This window comes from Marmota marmota, unplaced genomic scaffold, assembly GCF_001458135.2.
Source record: "Marmota marmota marmota unplaced genomic scaffold, marMar, whole genome shotgun sequence".
Lineage (NCBI taxonomy): Eukaryota > Metazoa > Chordata > Mammalia > Rodentia > Sciuridae > Marmota > Marmota marmota.
The window spans coordinates 9,668,932-9,681,469 of record NW_026000240.1 but is presented as its reverse complement, the minus strand read 5'-3'; the positions used below and the strand labels follow the sequence as shown (position 1 = coordinate 9,681,469).

The window sequence follows — 12,538 nt, the reverse complement described above, 5'->3', positions numbered from 1 at the left end:
GAAATCCACACATAAAGCACAAGTTAAAGTTAAATTATAGGTTGCTAGTTTTGCAGAAATAATACTTCTTTCCTAAGGTCTTGTCTGTAATGTGTTCTGATGAGGAAATTAAGGAGTTCTGTTTCTTAGATAACTTATAAAATTACATTGAAAAATTTTAACATTGATAACGTTGAGACATGACCAAAATATACTATAAATTCTTAGGGGCTGTGGGTTTTGCCAAATTGTATGGTGCTTGCCTAGTATGCACAGGGCTCTAGGGTTTGATCACTAGCACTGCAAAGATAGAAATAGAGATAGAGAAAGAGATAGAGATAGATAGATAGATAGATAGATAGATAGATAATATTAAATTCACAGCAAATGTGTTTTATAATAGTTCAGGTATTTAGGGTCTAGTAGGATTCACTGGAAATATTTGAGGATTCTGAAATATTAGAATATAATGCCATCAGAGTATTTCAGACTGGGAAAAGCAAAGGAATTTTATGTCCCCGAATTCAAAATGCTTATTTTATCCTTCATGTTACTCCTTACAGCTAATGACATCAAAGAAAGGAACTCAGACACATGGCAGTGGTCACACTTGGTTGCATATCAGTGAGTGATTATGTAATACTTGTATGACTTTTAAAAGCAAACACAGCACAAGTCCCTGCCCCCACACCCTACTCTGTTTTGTGGCATGGAATGGTGCCTAACCTCCTGGGACCATCTGTGTTAATATGGACATAATTATTCCTTATGTTCTATAATTGCATAAGGTACATCTTACAGAGAACATTTCCTCCAAGGGTCTTATGCAATGTTCTATGAAAACAAGCCTTATCTGGATGTGTGAGTCACTGTCTCCCAGAAAACGTCTTCCTTGTAAATGATTCCAGCGCTTATAAAACAAAAGAAGGGAGGAGAGAAACCATGACCTTTTTCCAAAAGGGAAAAACTAACCCAAGGGACAGGGGATTGCCATTCCATTTCCTCTTATTTGCTGGTTTTGTGATAGTAAGACTTTTTAAAGTTGGTTATTTAATCAAGAGCAGAAAGCCTGATGAACTTTGACCTATTTCCATGAACTGGTGGTCAAACGGGGAGAATAAAATTCCAAAACGGCACAATCATCATAAAATCCATGTACTCACTTTTGTTCTGTTTTATTTGGCTTGAGGTTCCTCAGTTGTCATTTTATGTTCTACACCTGAAATTTTTGCAACTATCCTTGGCATGTCTCTAGTATTTTGATACAATACCAAGATTTGTATTAAATTTAAATTTCCTAGATTGCCTAAATTTCCAAGCACAAACAAATCTATTTTCTCCCTTTGCTGAATTATCTCTTCAGGTTCTTTCCACTGATAACCCATCTAACCAAAAAAAAAACAAACAAAACAAAAACAAAAACAAAGAGTGATTAGTGATTAAATACACATCCACCTCAACACATGGTCAGTGTAAGGAAATATGCTTGAACTCATTACACTGCTTTCTGAATCCTTGTTACTTTCAGTTTTCTTAAGAACACAACTCCTAAAAACGACATCTGACAGAATATATCTAATCTGCTATTTGGCTAGGTCTGGGATGGTACAAATGAGAATTACCGGAGAACTTGGCCAACACAGTGGCTGCGGGTCTGCCCCCTGACTCCAGGCACCAGAAGCTCGCTCCGGGTGAGAAGTCTTTGAGCACCTGGGGCTGGATCTCTTGAGTTCATGGGTGGAGAGCCCCTCACTTTCTCCCCTGCTTCCCACCGCATGTCCAGGTGCCACGCCCCTCTCAAGCTTCAGTTCGGAGCCCCTCCTGATGGACTCTGGGTCAGGAGGAGCCAGGCCGCCGACGGCTTGCTGGGAGCGGTGGCCTTGTGCAGAGCCAAGTCACCCTCTGAGCGCCGTGAGGGACTGCCAGCCCTGCCGCAGCCTGCTGGCCAGCATCTCCCTGAAGTGGTCGCCCAGCAGGAAGTAGAAGACAGGGTTGACAGCGCTGCTCAGGAAGGCCAGCGGACGCGACAGCACGTACAGGCAGCTGATGACCACCTGCATGCAGCCCTGCCCGCCGCCCAGGCGCGAGGCGATGCGCACGTTGCGCAGCACGTGGTAGGGCGTGAAGAGCACGGAGAAGACCACCACGGCCAGGACCACCAGCGCCAGGGGCTTCTCCAGCGTCTGCGCCACGCTCAGCTGCCGGCTCCGCTGCCGCAGAAAAATAGTGATCTTGTAGGAGAAGAAGCACATGACGGCCAGCGGTGCCAGGAACCCCACCAGGGTCAGGCACAGGCTGTAGACGAGGTTGTACCGCGGGTCCCCCGAGCTGGCGTAGTCGGTGCAGCTCGTGCCCTCCTCCGTGGTGACCGGGCCGATCACGTGGAGGATAGGCAGCAGCTCCAAGGTGACCAACGCCCAGATGGCCAAGGAGATCAAGACGGCCAACTCCTTCTTCTGCAGAAGGTGCTCCCGGAAAGGGAACTTCATGAGCAGATAGCGGTCGACGCTGATGAAGGTGAGGAAGAGGATGCTGGTGTAGAGGTTGGCGTGCAGCACGTAGCGGTTGCTCACGCAGAGCACCTCGCCGTACTGCCAGGCTCCCTTGGCGTAGCTTCGCATCAGCATGGGCAGCGTGCACAGGAAGGCCAGGTCCGAGATGGCCAGGTTGAACAGGTAGACGTTACTGCTGCTCCAGTTCTTCAGACAGAAGAGGTAGCCGAAAACCACCGTGGTGTTCCCAAGCATTCCCACGACGAACTCAAAGCCATAAAAGATGGAGAGGTAGTACTTCTCCAAGGCCGACTGGACCTCCAGCCAGTCCTTGCACGTTTCATTCCACGCCTGAAGAAGACAGGAAATGCAAGGGCAAAACATGAGAATGTGACGCAGGACAAGACTCTGCAGACCGCCGTTAACAAAAGGAACACTGGAGGAATGATAGCAGTGAGCTAAGCAAAATTCCTAGCTCAGTGTTCACTCTCTTGGGAAATTTTAGGAAATATCCAGGCGTGGTGGTGCACGCCTGTAATCCCAGTGGCTTGGGAGGCTGAGGCAGGAGGATCACAAGTTCAAAGCCAGCCTCAACAACTTAGTGAGCCCTTAAGCAATTCAGTGAGACCTCAGCTCAAAATAAAATATAAAAAGGGTTGGGGAAGTGGCTCAGTGGTTAAGCTTGATTTCCAGTAACAAAAGAAACAAATAAATAAAAATTTAAAAAGTTAGAAAGTCAGGAAATAAATAAATGATGCCATATAATACCAGATGCTATAAATAAAAAGGAGGAAAGCTAAAATTTTAGAGTTCTTGGAGTAGAGGGTGGCTGTGAGCTATTCTTATATATGATGTTCAGGGAGCTGCTTCTGTATGGGATTACATATACACAGAAATTTCAGTGGAGAGGGAAAGAGCCATTTCCCTATCTGGAAGAAGAGTGTTTCTGACACAGGAAGGGCATGTTCAAAGGCCCTAAGAAAGAAGTGCACAGAGGGCTTAACAAACAGCAAGAGTCCAAAGCAGAGTGTGGTAAAGGAAGTGAAGAGGAGAGTCTAATTTGCTTTTGTTTCTAGAACGTACCACAGTCCCGGGTGCATCATTGCTGTCCAACAAATTCTGCTGAGTTAAACTGAATTGAACCATAACCTAGAGAAGGAAATAGGGATTGTTAGAAATCCAATCTACAACTGCAATCTTGAAATAGACTATTTCAAAGTTTACAATGTGAAACTGAGCATCTTACTAATGATAATAGTGCCTACTGTTTTTGAGAGCTGATAGTGGGGCAGGCACTGATGCACTACTTTCCAAGAATTATCTCATTTAATGCTCACAGTGACATAATGAAAGAGGGACTTGTGTTCTTTTCATTTGACACATAATTTCTCTGATGCTTGGAAAATTAAATACCTGCTATTTTAGTCTAACCCTGCTGCTATAGCAATTTACCTTACAGTGGGTAATCTATAAATAATAGAAATGTTTTCCTCACAGTGTGAAGGGTGGGAAGTCCAAGGTCAAGGTGCCAGGAGTGACCGTGTCTGGTGAGCTGACAATTGCTCTTTGCTCCAAAGATAGTGCCTTTTGATGCTCACAGCAGTGGTGCAAGGCATCCCCCTGAACCAGATCTCATTGATGAGGCAGAGTCCTCATGACTTACCTGTTCCCCAAGGACCTGCCTCTTAGTACTGTTAGGTCCCAATGCATGTACTGTGTGAAGCCCCCAATACTCAGAGCACAACACTTGTTGAGGTCAGATGCTAGTGAAAGATCTTCACAGGGCTATCTTCTGAATACAGACCATGAAAACAGCAATCTAATTCAATAGATCTCAAACATCTTGCTAACTCTTCATTTTCTCCCTTGTCATCAGACCAGATTGTGGTTGGATAAGGTATTTCAAAGAATTTGAGTTATCTAAAAAATGTGCTGGATTGCCACTATTCAATATTACATCTTACTTATCTCAAGGTTGAATTTTCTAAATAAAAAACCAACTTCTTATTAAATAGGTTTTAGTGGCAATGAAATGATTCCTTCAATTGAAGAATTTGGGTAAGTACAGCAAAATAATAAGTGCATCTGAACTGTTTTTATCAAGAAGCAGCATCAAACATTCAGTAGAATCTTCTACCATAGAAGCTTCTGGAAAAGTTGCACGACCTCCTTCCAATTCAAGTGGCTTACCTAAAGGCTGGGAGGAGAGGGAGCAGGGCCCTGGGTCACTTCTTAGACAGGAGAGCACAATATCCCTGCAGATATTTGCTAAGAAACTTACAAAGAGGCTACTTTAAAATCAGGACCTATGTGACGATCGGTGACACTCCAAAGGAGGAAAAGTGCCTGGTTGACATTTTGATGGGACTAAAGGCTGCATGGATACACTGAAGCTGTCCCCAGGGTTGGGCAGGGCGGACTTCCAACCTGTAGATCCACACAAACCCCTGTGGTGGGCGGGCTTGGGCGCCTCTCTCATGGGACCAGTCCCTCCTCGGGAGCTCTGCTTTCTTTATGCTAATCAAGTAAATCCTGTTACTTTCTCTCACCCTGTGTGTGTGTGGATTTTATCCTTCAAACTCGTGAGACAAAGTCCCCACCTCTGCAGCACTGAGTGTTGATTTGTGAGGATGAGTCTCGGGCCTGCAGCCGAGCTGGGCCTGCCTGGGGTCTGCTTAGGCTCTCCGGACCACGCTGTTCGTTCCTGATGTCTCTTCAGCCTTCTGGTGGGTCTCGGGGCTGCTTCTCCACCAGGGTCACGGCTGTCGTGGGATAAGCCTCAACAGCAGGAGCAGGAGCAGGTGCAGGTGCAGGCACCGCTCCCTGGCTTCATGGGTCACTGCCCCTCCTGGCCCAGCGTCCGGGAGGACCTGTCCCACTGTGCATGTGGCCCAACACTGGACCCTGGGAGCTGCCTTAGCGCCCACCCACCCAGCCACCCCACAGAGCTCCTCTTCCCCAGGCTCTATTCTGACTTCTCAGATGCTTCTCACACCAGGATTAGAGAAAATGCCCTCCTGTCACCTTCTGTCCCCTCACAGCCTCCTGGTTTTCCTCCCTCCACCCTAGCTGTGCTCTGCAGGCTCTTTTGTGGCTCAACTGGTAGATCCTAGGTTCAGGGCTCAGCTCTGGGGTTCCTTCTCTACATTCGGCCTAGATAATCTCATCCACTTTCGACCTTCCAAAGCTGGCCATCGACCAACAACTCCTAGATTTACAACCAGCCCAGACCTGTTTTATAAGCTCTGGCTTTTATACTTATTGTCATGTATTATTTCTCACCAATGTCTCTGCCATTAAATCCTATGCTAAGTGACACTGGCACCAAAACAGACATGAAGACCATTGGTACCGAACAGAAAACACAGAGACAGACCCACATAAATATAGTTATGTCATACTAAAAAAAATACCATAAACGTACATTAGAGAAAAGATGTCCTCTTCAACAAATGGTGCTGGGAAAACTGGAAATCCATATGTAGAAAAATTAAATTAAACCCTTATCCCTCACGGTGCACAAAACTCAACTCTAAGTGGATCAAGGACCTAGGCTTTACACCCAAGACCCTATACCTAATAGAAGAAAAAGTAGGCCCAAATCTCTATTGAGTTGGCTTAGGAACTGAGTTTCTCAACAAGACTCCTAAAGCGTAAGAAATAAAATCGAGAATCAATAAAAGGAATGGAATCAAACAAAAAAACTTCTTCAGAGCAAAGGAAACAATCAAGAACGTGAAGAAAGAGCTTACAGAATGGGAGAAAATCTTTGCCACCTGCACCTCAGATACAGCATTAATCTCAGGATATATAAGAACTCAAAAAACTAAATCACACACACAAAAAAAACATATGACCCAAGTGGTAAGTGGGCAAAGGAACTGAACAGACATTTCACAGAAGAAGAAATGTGATCGGTCAATAAACATGAAACAATATTAAGCATCTCTAGCAATTATAAAAATTCAAATTAAAACTACTCAAATTACATCTCACTCCAGTCAGAATGGCAATTATCAAGAATACAAATAATAATAAATGTTGGTGAGGATGTGGGGAAAAGGTAAACTCATACATTGCTGGTGGGACTGCACGTTGGTGCAACCACTTTGGAAAGCAGTATGAAGATTCCTTAGAAAACATGGAATAGAACCACCATTTCACCCAGTTATCCCACTCCTCAGTACATACCCAAAGGACTTAGAATCAGCATACTACAATGACACAGCCACATCAATGTTTATAGCAGTTCAATTCATAATAGTAAGCTATGGAACCAACCTAGGTTCCCTTCAACAGGTGAATGGATACAGAAAATTGTGGTACATATACCCAATGAAATATTTCTCATTCATAAAGAAGAATGAGACTATGGGACTTGCCAGTAAACAGATGGAACTGGAGACTATCATGTTAAGTGAAATAAGCCAATCCCCTAAAACCAAAGCTCAAATGTTCTTTCTGGTATGTGGATGCTAACACACAATAAGCAGGGGTAGGAGGGAAGAACAGAAGTTTGTTGGGTAGACAAAGGAGAATGAAGGGAAGTGGGGGGTTTCTGGGAATAGGAAAGACAGAGGAATGAATCACATATAACTTTCCTATGTTCGTGTATGAATAACGACCAGTGTAACTCTACATCATGTACAACCACAAGAATGGGAAGTTATACTCCATGTTTGTATAACATGTCAAAATACATTCTACTCTCATGTAAACTAAATAGAATTTAAAAAAAGAAAGCCTATGCTAAGTTCTTCCACTTCCTTACCAGTGTTGCAGAATATCCACCTATCTCAGTAAAATTGTGTCATCATGGACCCAAGTGTGCACCACAGAACTCTAAGCAACGACCTCAAAGTCATCCCTTATTTAACCCCAGTAATGAGTCAACTCCCACATCTTGTTGCCTGTCATTCCAGATGTTTCTCAAGTTCATCACTGTACCCACACACCATATTCTAGTCTAAGCCACTGTTCTCTCTATCTTGGATTATGTCACATTCTCTTACTGTCTTACATCTTCTCCGGACCTTTTCAATTTATTGTCGCTATAATAGCCACATAATCTTGAAAATAGAATCACATTGCTCTCCTAGACGTCAATGACTTTCCACAGTCCAAGGACTGCAGTCTGAATCATTGATGGGGACCCCACACCATGACCTGGCTCCTGGGTGCCACTTGGCCTGCCTTAGCGTTCCATGTTCACCTCTCCTCCCACCTGCTCTTGAACACACAGAGTGGTCCAGGGCTGTCTTCCTGAAGTGACTCTCTTGTGTGACATTATTCATCTTACATGTAGACTTCTTTCAGGACTCAAATCAAGTGTGAGTTTCCCAGAACAAGCTCTCTGGCCCCCATTCTAAGCCAGCCCCTCCCCCTGGCGCTGTGGGGCAAGTTGAACTTCCTAGCACCTCTCGCAACTTTGTTTGACTCATTGTTTATCTTCTACATCTGGCCCAGTGACTAGCAGATGGTAGGTGGTCGGAAAATGCTTGTTGAGTGAAGATAGAACTGTAAACATCTGACTGTTTACCAGGAGTTTTATAAATAACTCCTCCAAGTTCAGAGAAGTAGCATGTCCACAAAACTGAACCCCAAATTGCTGTATTTCATTACAAAATATGACACTCTGTATAATATAAATGATATTAAAAATTGGAAACGGTAGTACCAATAGCTATGGCTTTGAAACATTTATAGAAAATGTGTGTGTCTTCTAGGATACATTTAATAATCCAAGGCATTTAATTAAGAATTCACACCTGAAATTAAGAAACATTCGAAAGATTTGCATCAAAGTGTTGGTAGTTTCATTCCTAACAATGATATTCCAAATAGTTTTTTCCATGTCCTTTTTCCTTTTAGTCTCTGACAATTTTTTTATAGTAAGGCAGCATGTATTCAGTAATATTAAAAGTTTTAATTCTTAGAAATATAGAAAAAGGGCCAAGGAACTTCTCTGTGTAAGCTAATAGTCCTTGTTTTTTCAGATCAGTGGTCTTTTTCACTAGCTCCAACTCTCCTGCTGCTGCTGCCGTTCCCAGCCTCCTGGAAGCATGCGCTCCCTGTTTTCTATGATGTGCCAATCTGGTCCCTCCAGTCCCCACTGCAGACTCCCTTGTGACTGACCCTTCTTTGCCCAAGTTTTAAATGGCTGGACAGTCTAAAGGTTCAATCTGGATACCTTTGTTATTTGGGGAGCACCCAGAAGGTGGGGTGCACACTTAAAATTGAAATTAAGATAGTAGAAAATTTCCTTCAGACAAGAAACTCACTAGTTTCAGTTTTGAATTTCCTTTTTCCAGTCATAACCAGGAACCAGGTCGTATTTCTGCCTAGTAAGTGCTGGCTTTTGTCAGTAGTTTATGCAACTGTGCGCAGCAGAAAGTTTGGAGGATCATGAATGAAAACTGTGTCTATGAGGACAGGCGTGACTTGAAGCCAGATTGCCACTGACCACCACTCAGGCAAGTTAGGGACCTCGTGGAAATGATGAGGAGCTCTTCTACTTTCCAAAGAGGCTGGATATTGAGGGAGCTAGCAAGGATAGAGCCCTGCAGGGTGGAGTAAGGAAATTAGGGACTAAACTCACCTGTTCCTTTCCTCCATTAATTTATACCTGCACGTTGCTTCTCATAGAGCGGTTGCCCCATAAAAAAAAAAAAAAAAAACCTTTAAAAATATATGTATGGGGCTGGGTTGTAGAGCACTTGCCTAGCACCACATAAAAATAAATAAATAAAATAAAGTTATTGTGTCTATCTACAACTAAAAAATATTTTTTTAAATGTATGTATGAAATACATACTAATTGTATAATACCTATCGATGCAAATAGGCAAAAATAAGGGAAAAAAGATCTTTAAACCCATCATTTATAATATTAGGGTACCATTCTACACTTTAATATTTATTTGAATTTGCATTTATAAAAATGAGATGATGTTTTTAGTGATGTTTTATTATTGGTTTCTTTGATACTTTTGTTTAATAATGGAAAGTTTTTTATAAGTCTATAATATTCACAAATTATGGCTTTGTAAAGGCAGGCGATCCAATATTTGTAGGCCAGCTCAACTTCTCAAAGAGCCACGGTTATATTCCAAATTGCGTGATATGTGTATGTGTGTTTTTCATGTGGCCATCACGATTGAAGAAATTGGGGAAGTAAATTGTTTCTTTAAGCACAACTCTCTACTGAAAGGAAAACTTTGTCATAAAAAATTACTAGTCTCTTCCACTGTCTAGTGGTTATACTCTTGGAAATGGAATTAGTGATAAATAGCTTATAACTGATTTGTTTAAATTCTTTTAACAGATCTTTTTCTTTAAAAAGTGTTGTATACTAAAGTGAAGTCAATAATTCTTAGTCCAAAATATCTAAACCTGCTAGAATTAATACACTAGAAGCAATGTCAAATTTACTCTCATAAACAGATCAATAATACTGATTTTTAAATTTGGGATAATATTTCTTTCACTTTAAATATATTCATCCTTTTGGAAACATACAGTTTCAACAACTAAATTTAAAATATATATATATATATATATATATATATATATATGATAGTTTCTTAGACTTTAAATTGTTTTCTTACAACCATCAAAATTAAACATAGAAAATTTGTGGAATTTTAATTTTTTACTGCTACCATAAAGTGAATTTACAATTTGAGTGAAAATATATATTCACACTGAAAAAAATACAGTAATTTAACTAGTGACTTAATTTTCATATATTGCATAAGTTACATCAGAAACTAAATTATTGAAAAGTGATAGAATGGCATCAAATAGTATGCACATTAATTTCTTTACAAATATACTACAAATAGGTAGAGTAGCAATGATTTCTGTAATTTTTAATTTTTCTTCAGTAAGTTATATTCTTGAATCATCTTATTTTATTACCTATAAAGGCTAAATTTAATTTTTAAAATACCTTAAAATTCCATCTAATACTTTGCTTTCTAAGCATGATAAACTATTTCATATGATTCAGGATCTTTAATTTTTTCTGTAAGTATTCAGGTGAATCCAATTACTAATTTTTGTTGCAATATGTTACCGAGATGTCAGTAAATACAGTAAACCTTTCTAAATGAAATAAACTTAGCATTTGGCAACTAACACAAGACATTTAATTTTGTATAAACAAAATGCAAAGGCAACAATTAGGGCTTCCCTTTAGTTTCTTTGGCTGGTTTTCCTCTCCTTGAGAGCGCTTCCCCTAAACAGGACTTTTACCCCTTTGGCTCACAGAGCAGTTTTTCCCAAAGCCCCCAGCAGCAGCCTGCCCTGCTGGTGGGAGGAGGAGATGCAGAGCAGCTTACCATTCTGCTGGATGGCCTCTCCCTTGACAGAACCTCGGCCAGTTCTGGAGACAGCTTCTGACCCAGTGCAGTGTGGCCAGACATGCTTAGTTGGGTCTAATTTGCATATCAGGCAGCCAAGATTAATAATTCAAAAGTCAGGGATAATTTATGCAGTCAAACCTCCAAGTCAGAGACATGCATGCAGGGAAATTTCTGCAGAATGGAGACACGGAACAAATGACTCATTTTGCAGAAAACACATTTGACAAACAGATTTGGAGAACACTACAGTCGGATTGGTTTTATCCACTAACGAAGTCACGGAGAAGCAGTCCTTATTTTCATATTTATTTGCGGACTCAGACAACACATTCTGTTGAGTATACAATTGCATCTGTTTTTTTCTTCAATTTTCAATTTTTTGGTGAATGCTAGGTTGGGCATACAATGACTAAGCTACTGTTATCAACAACTTTGAGGGAGCTATAAAACGGAAACTTTGAAGGGACTGTACTTATATCCTGTTAATGTACTAGAAAAGGAACACTAGAGCTTTTTTTTCAATTATTTTTTCCATTTTACTTGCTGTGATTAAGTTCAAGAGACACTTAAAAATGCATCAGGTGGCTAGGGATTAGGGAGAGAGGTACTATAAAAGCCACTCCAGAGACTGCAGTGTATCCATCCCAATCAATGCCTGAGTAGCACCGGGAGCTCATTGCCTCCGTTTCAGACAGGAAGCACACCTGGCTTTTCCTGAGGATTATGTTAGATTTATGATCAAGTAAACACTCTGACTGCTTGATGTGAAGCTTGGGGATTATGCTGAGGAAATGCCTAACTGTTCAGGCAGTAGAAATTCAATTTGAGTGCCATATAAGTTGATTGTAGAGTTAGCAGTGATAAGCAGGAGTCCACAAGAAACTTCATTATGTCTCCTCCTAACCAGGAGTTTCCTCTTTCCCCAGTCTCTATGAGCCTTAAACTGAGAATCTTCAAAAAAAAAAAAAAAAAACATAAATATTCTTTAAATATATATAAGTGTACTTAAAATTATATACATGAATTAAATATAAATGTATTTATATGTGAATAAATATTTACACATACAACATGTTTATTTATCTGAAATAGCATATCTTTAATTTGTTGGGTTTTTATGATAGCCAGGCATTGAACTGAAAACTTTTATTTATGTTAAATGCTTAGAGTATGCCTCTAAGTTTGTTATTATTTTTATTTTATAGAATGCAAAACTGAGATCAGAGAGATCATTAACTTTCCTAGGGTCACAGAATCAGTTAAGGGTGACTGAAGTTTAAGCCTCTGCAACTTCCATTCTGAAAGCACCTGCGGACCTCTGACTCCTGTGAGAGTGAGTGACATTCTTCTTGATGTGTACAATAAGTTCTGGGAATTGATGACAGGCACTTTTCTACTTTCTCTTTTCTTTAGAGAAAGGCTAAAATATTATTCCTGTCTATGAATTTAAATGGGCAAACGTATTTGCAAAACCGTCAGTGTTGTTAATTTTACACCTAAATTAACACAGAGGAGCAAAGGCACCTGGGCGTATTTCACAGGTTTCTGCCACCCTTCCAATGGAGATCGGGCAATTCCCTCTGTGGGGAGGTGGGAGTTCCCCAGAGCTTCCTCTTTCTCCTCCCCACCTCCTGACCACCACAGAAGTGGTTTGCACTTCTCCTTTTCCACAGGCCTGCCATCCAGACTCAGACTGGTGAC

The 12,538-nt window shown here is 41.1% G+C and overlaps 1 protein-coding gene across 2 annotated transcripts; it reads right to left on the bottom strand.

Moving 5' to 3' along the window:
- Nucleotides 1-1,124: 1,124 nt before the first annotated feature.
- On the bottom strand, nucleotides 1,125-11,075 carry Sucnr1 (succinate receptor 1). 2 transcript variants are annotated; one of them, XM_048794098.1, is made up of 3 exons: nucleotides 10,814-11,075; nucleotides 3,555-3,620; nucleotides 1,125-2,822 (listed from the first exon to the last, which is right to left on the bottom strand). In XM_048794098.1, exons 1-3 carry the CDS (start codon nucleotides 10,895-10,897, stop codon nucleotides 1,875-1,877), a joined length of 1,098 nt encoding a protein of 365 aa, XP_048650055.1. In that variant the 5' UTR covers nucleotides 10,898-11,075; the 3' UTR covers nucleotides 1,125-1,874. The 2 variants fall into 2 exon arrangements, with proteins under 2 accessions (XP_048650055.1, XP_015342400.2); XM_015486914.2 differs by lacking the exon at nucleotides 3,555-3,620.
- Nucleotides 11,076-12,538: the final 1,463 nt, after the last annotated feature.

Excerpts from the sequence above, each read along its gene's own strand:
- Sucnr1 (XM_048794098.1), bottom strand. The coding sequence starts at position 10,897 with ATGTCTGGCCACACTGCACTGGGTCAGAAGCTGTCTCCAGAACTGGCC. Across the intron at positions 3,621-10,813 it reads AGAGGCCATCCAGCAGAATG|GTTATGGTTCAATTCAGTTT; the intron begins GTAAGCTGCTCT and ends TTCCTTCTCTAG. Across the intron at positions 2,823-3,554 it reads ATGATGCACCCGGGACTGTG|GCGTGGAATGAAACGTGCAA; the intron begins GTACGTTCTAGA and ends TGTCTTCTTCAG.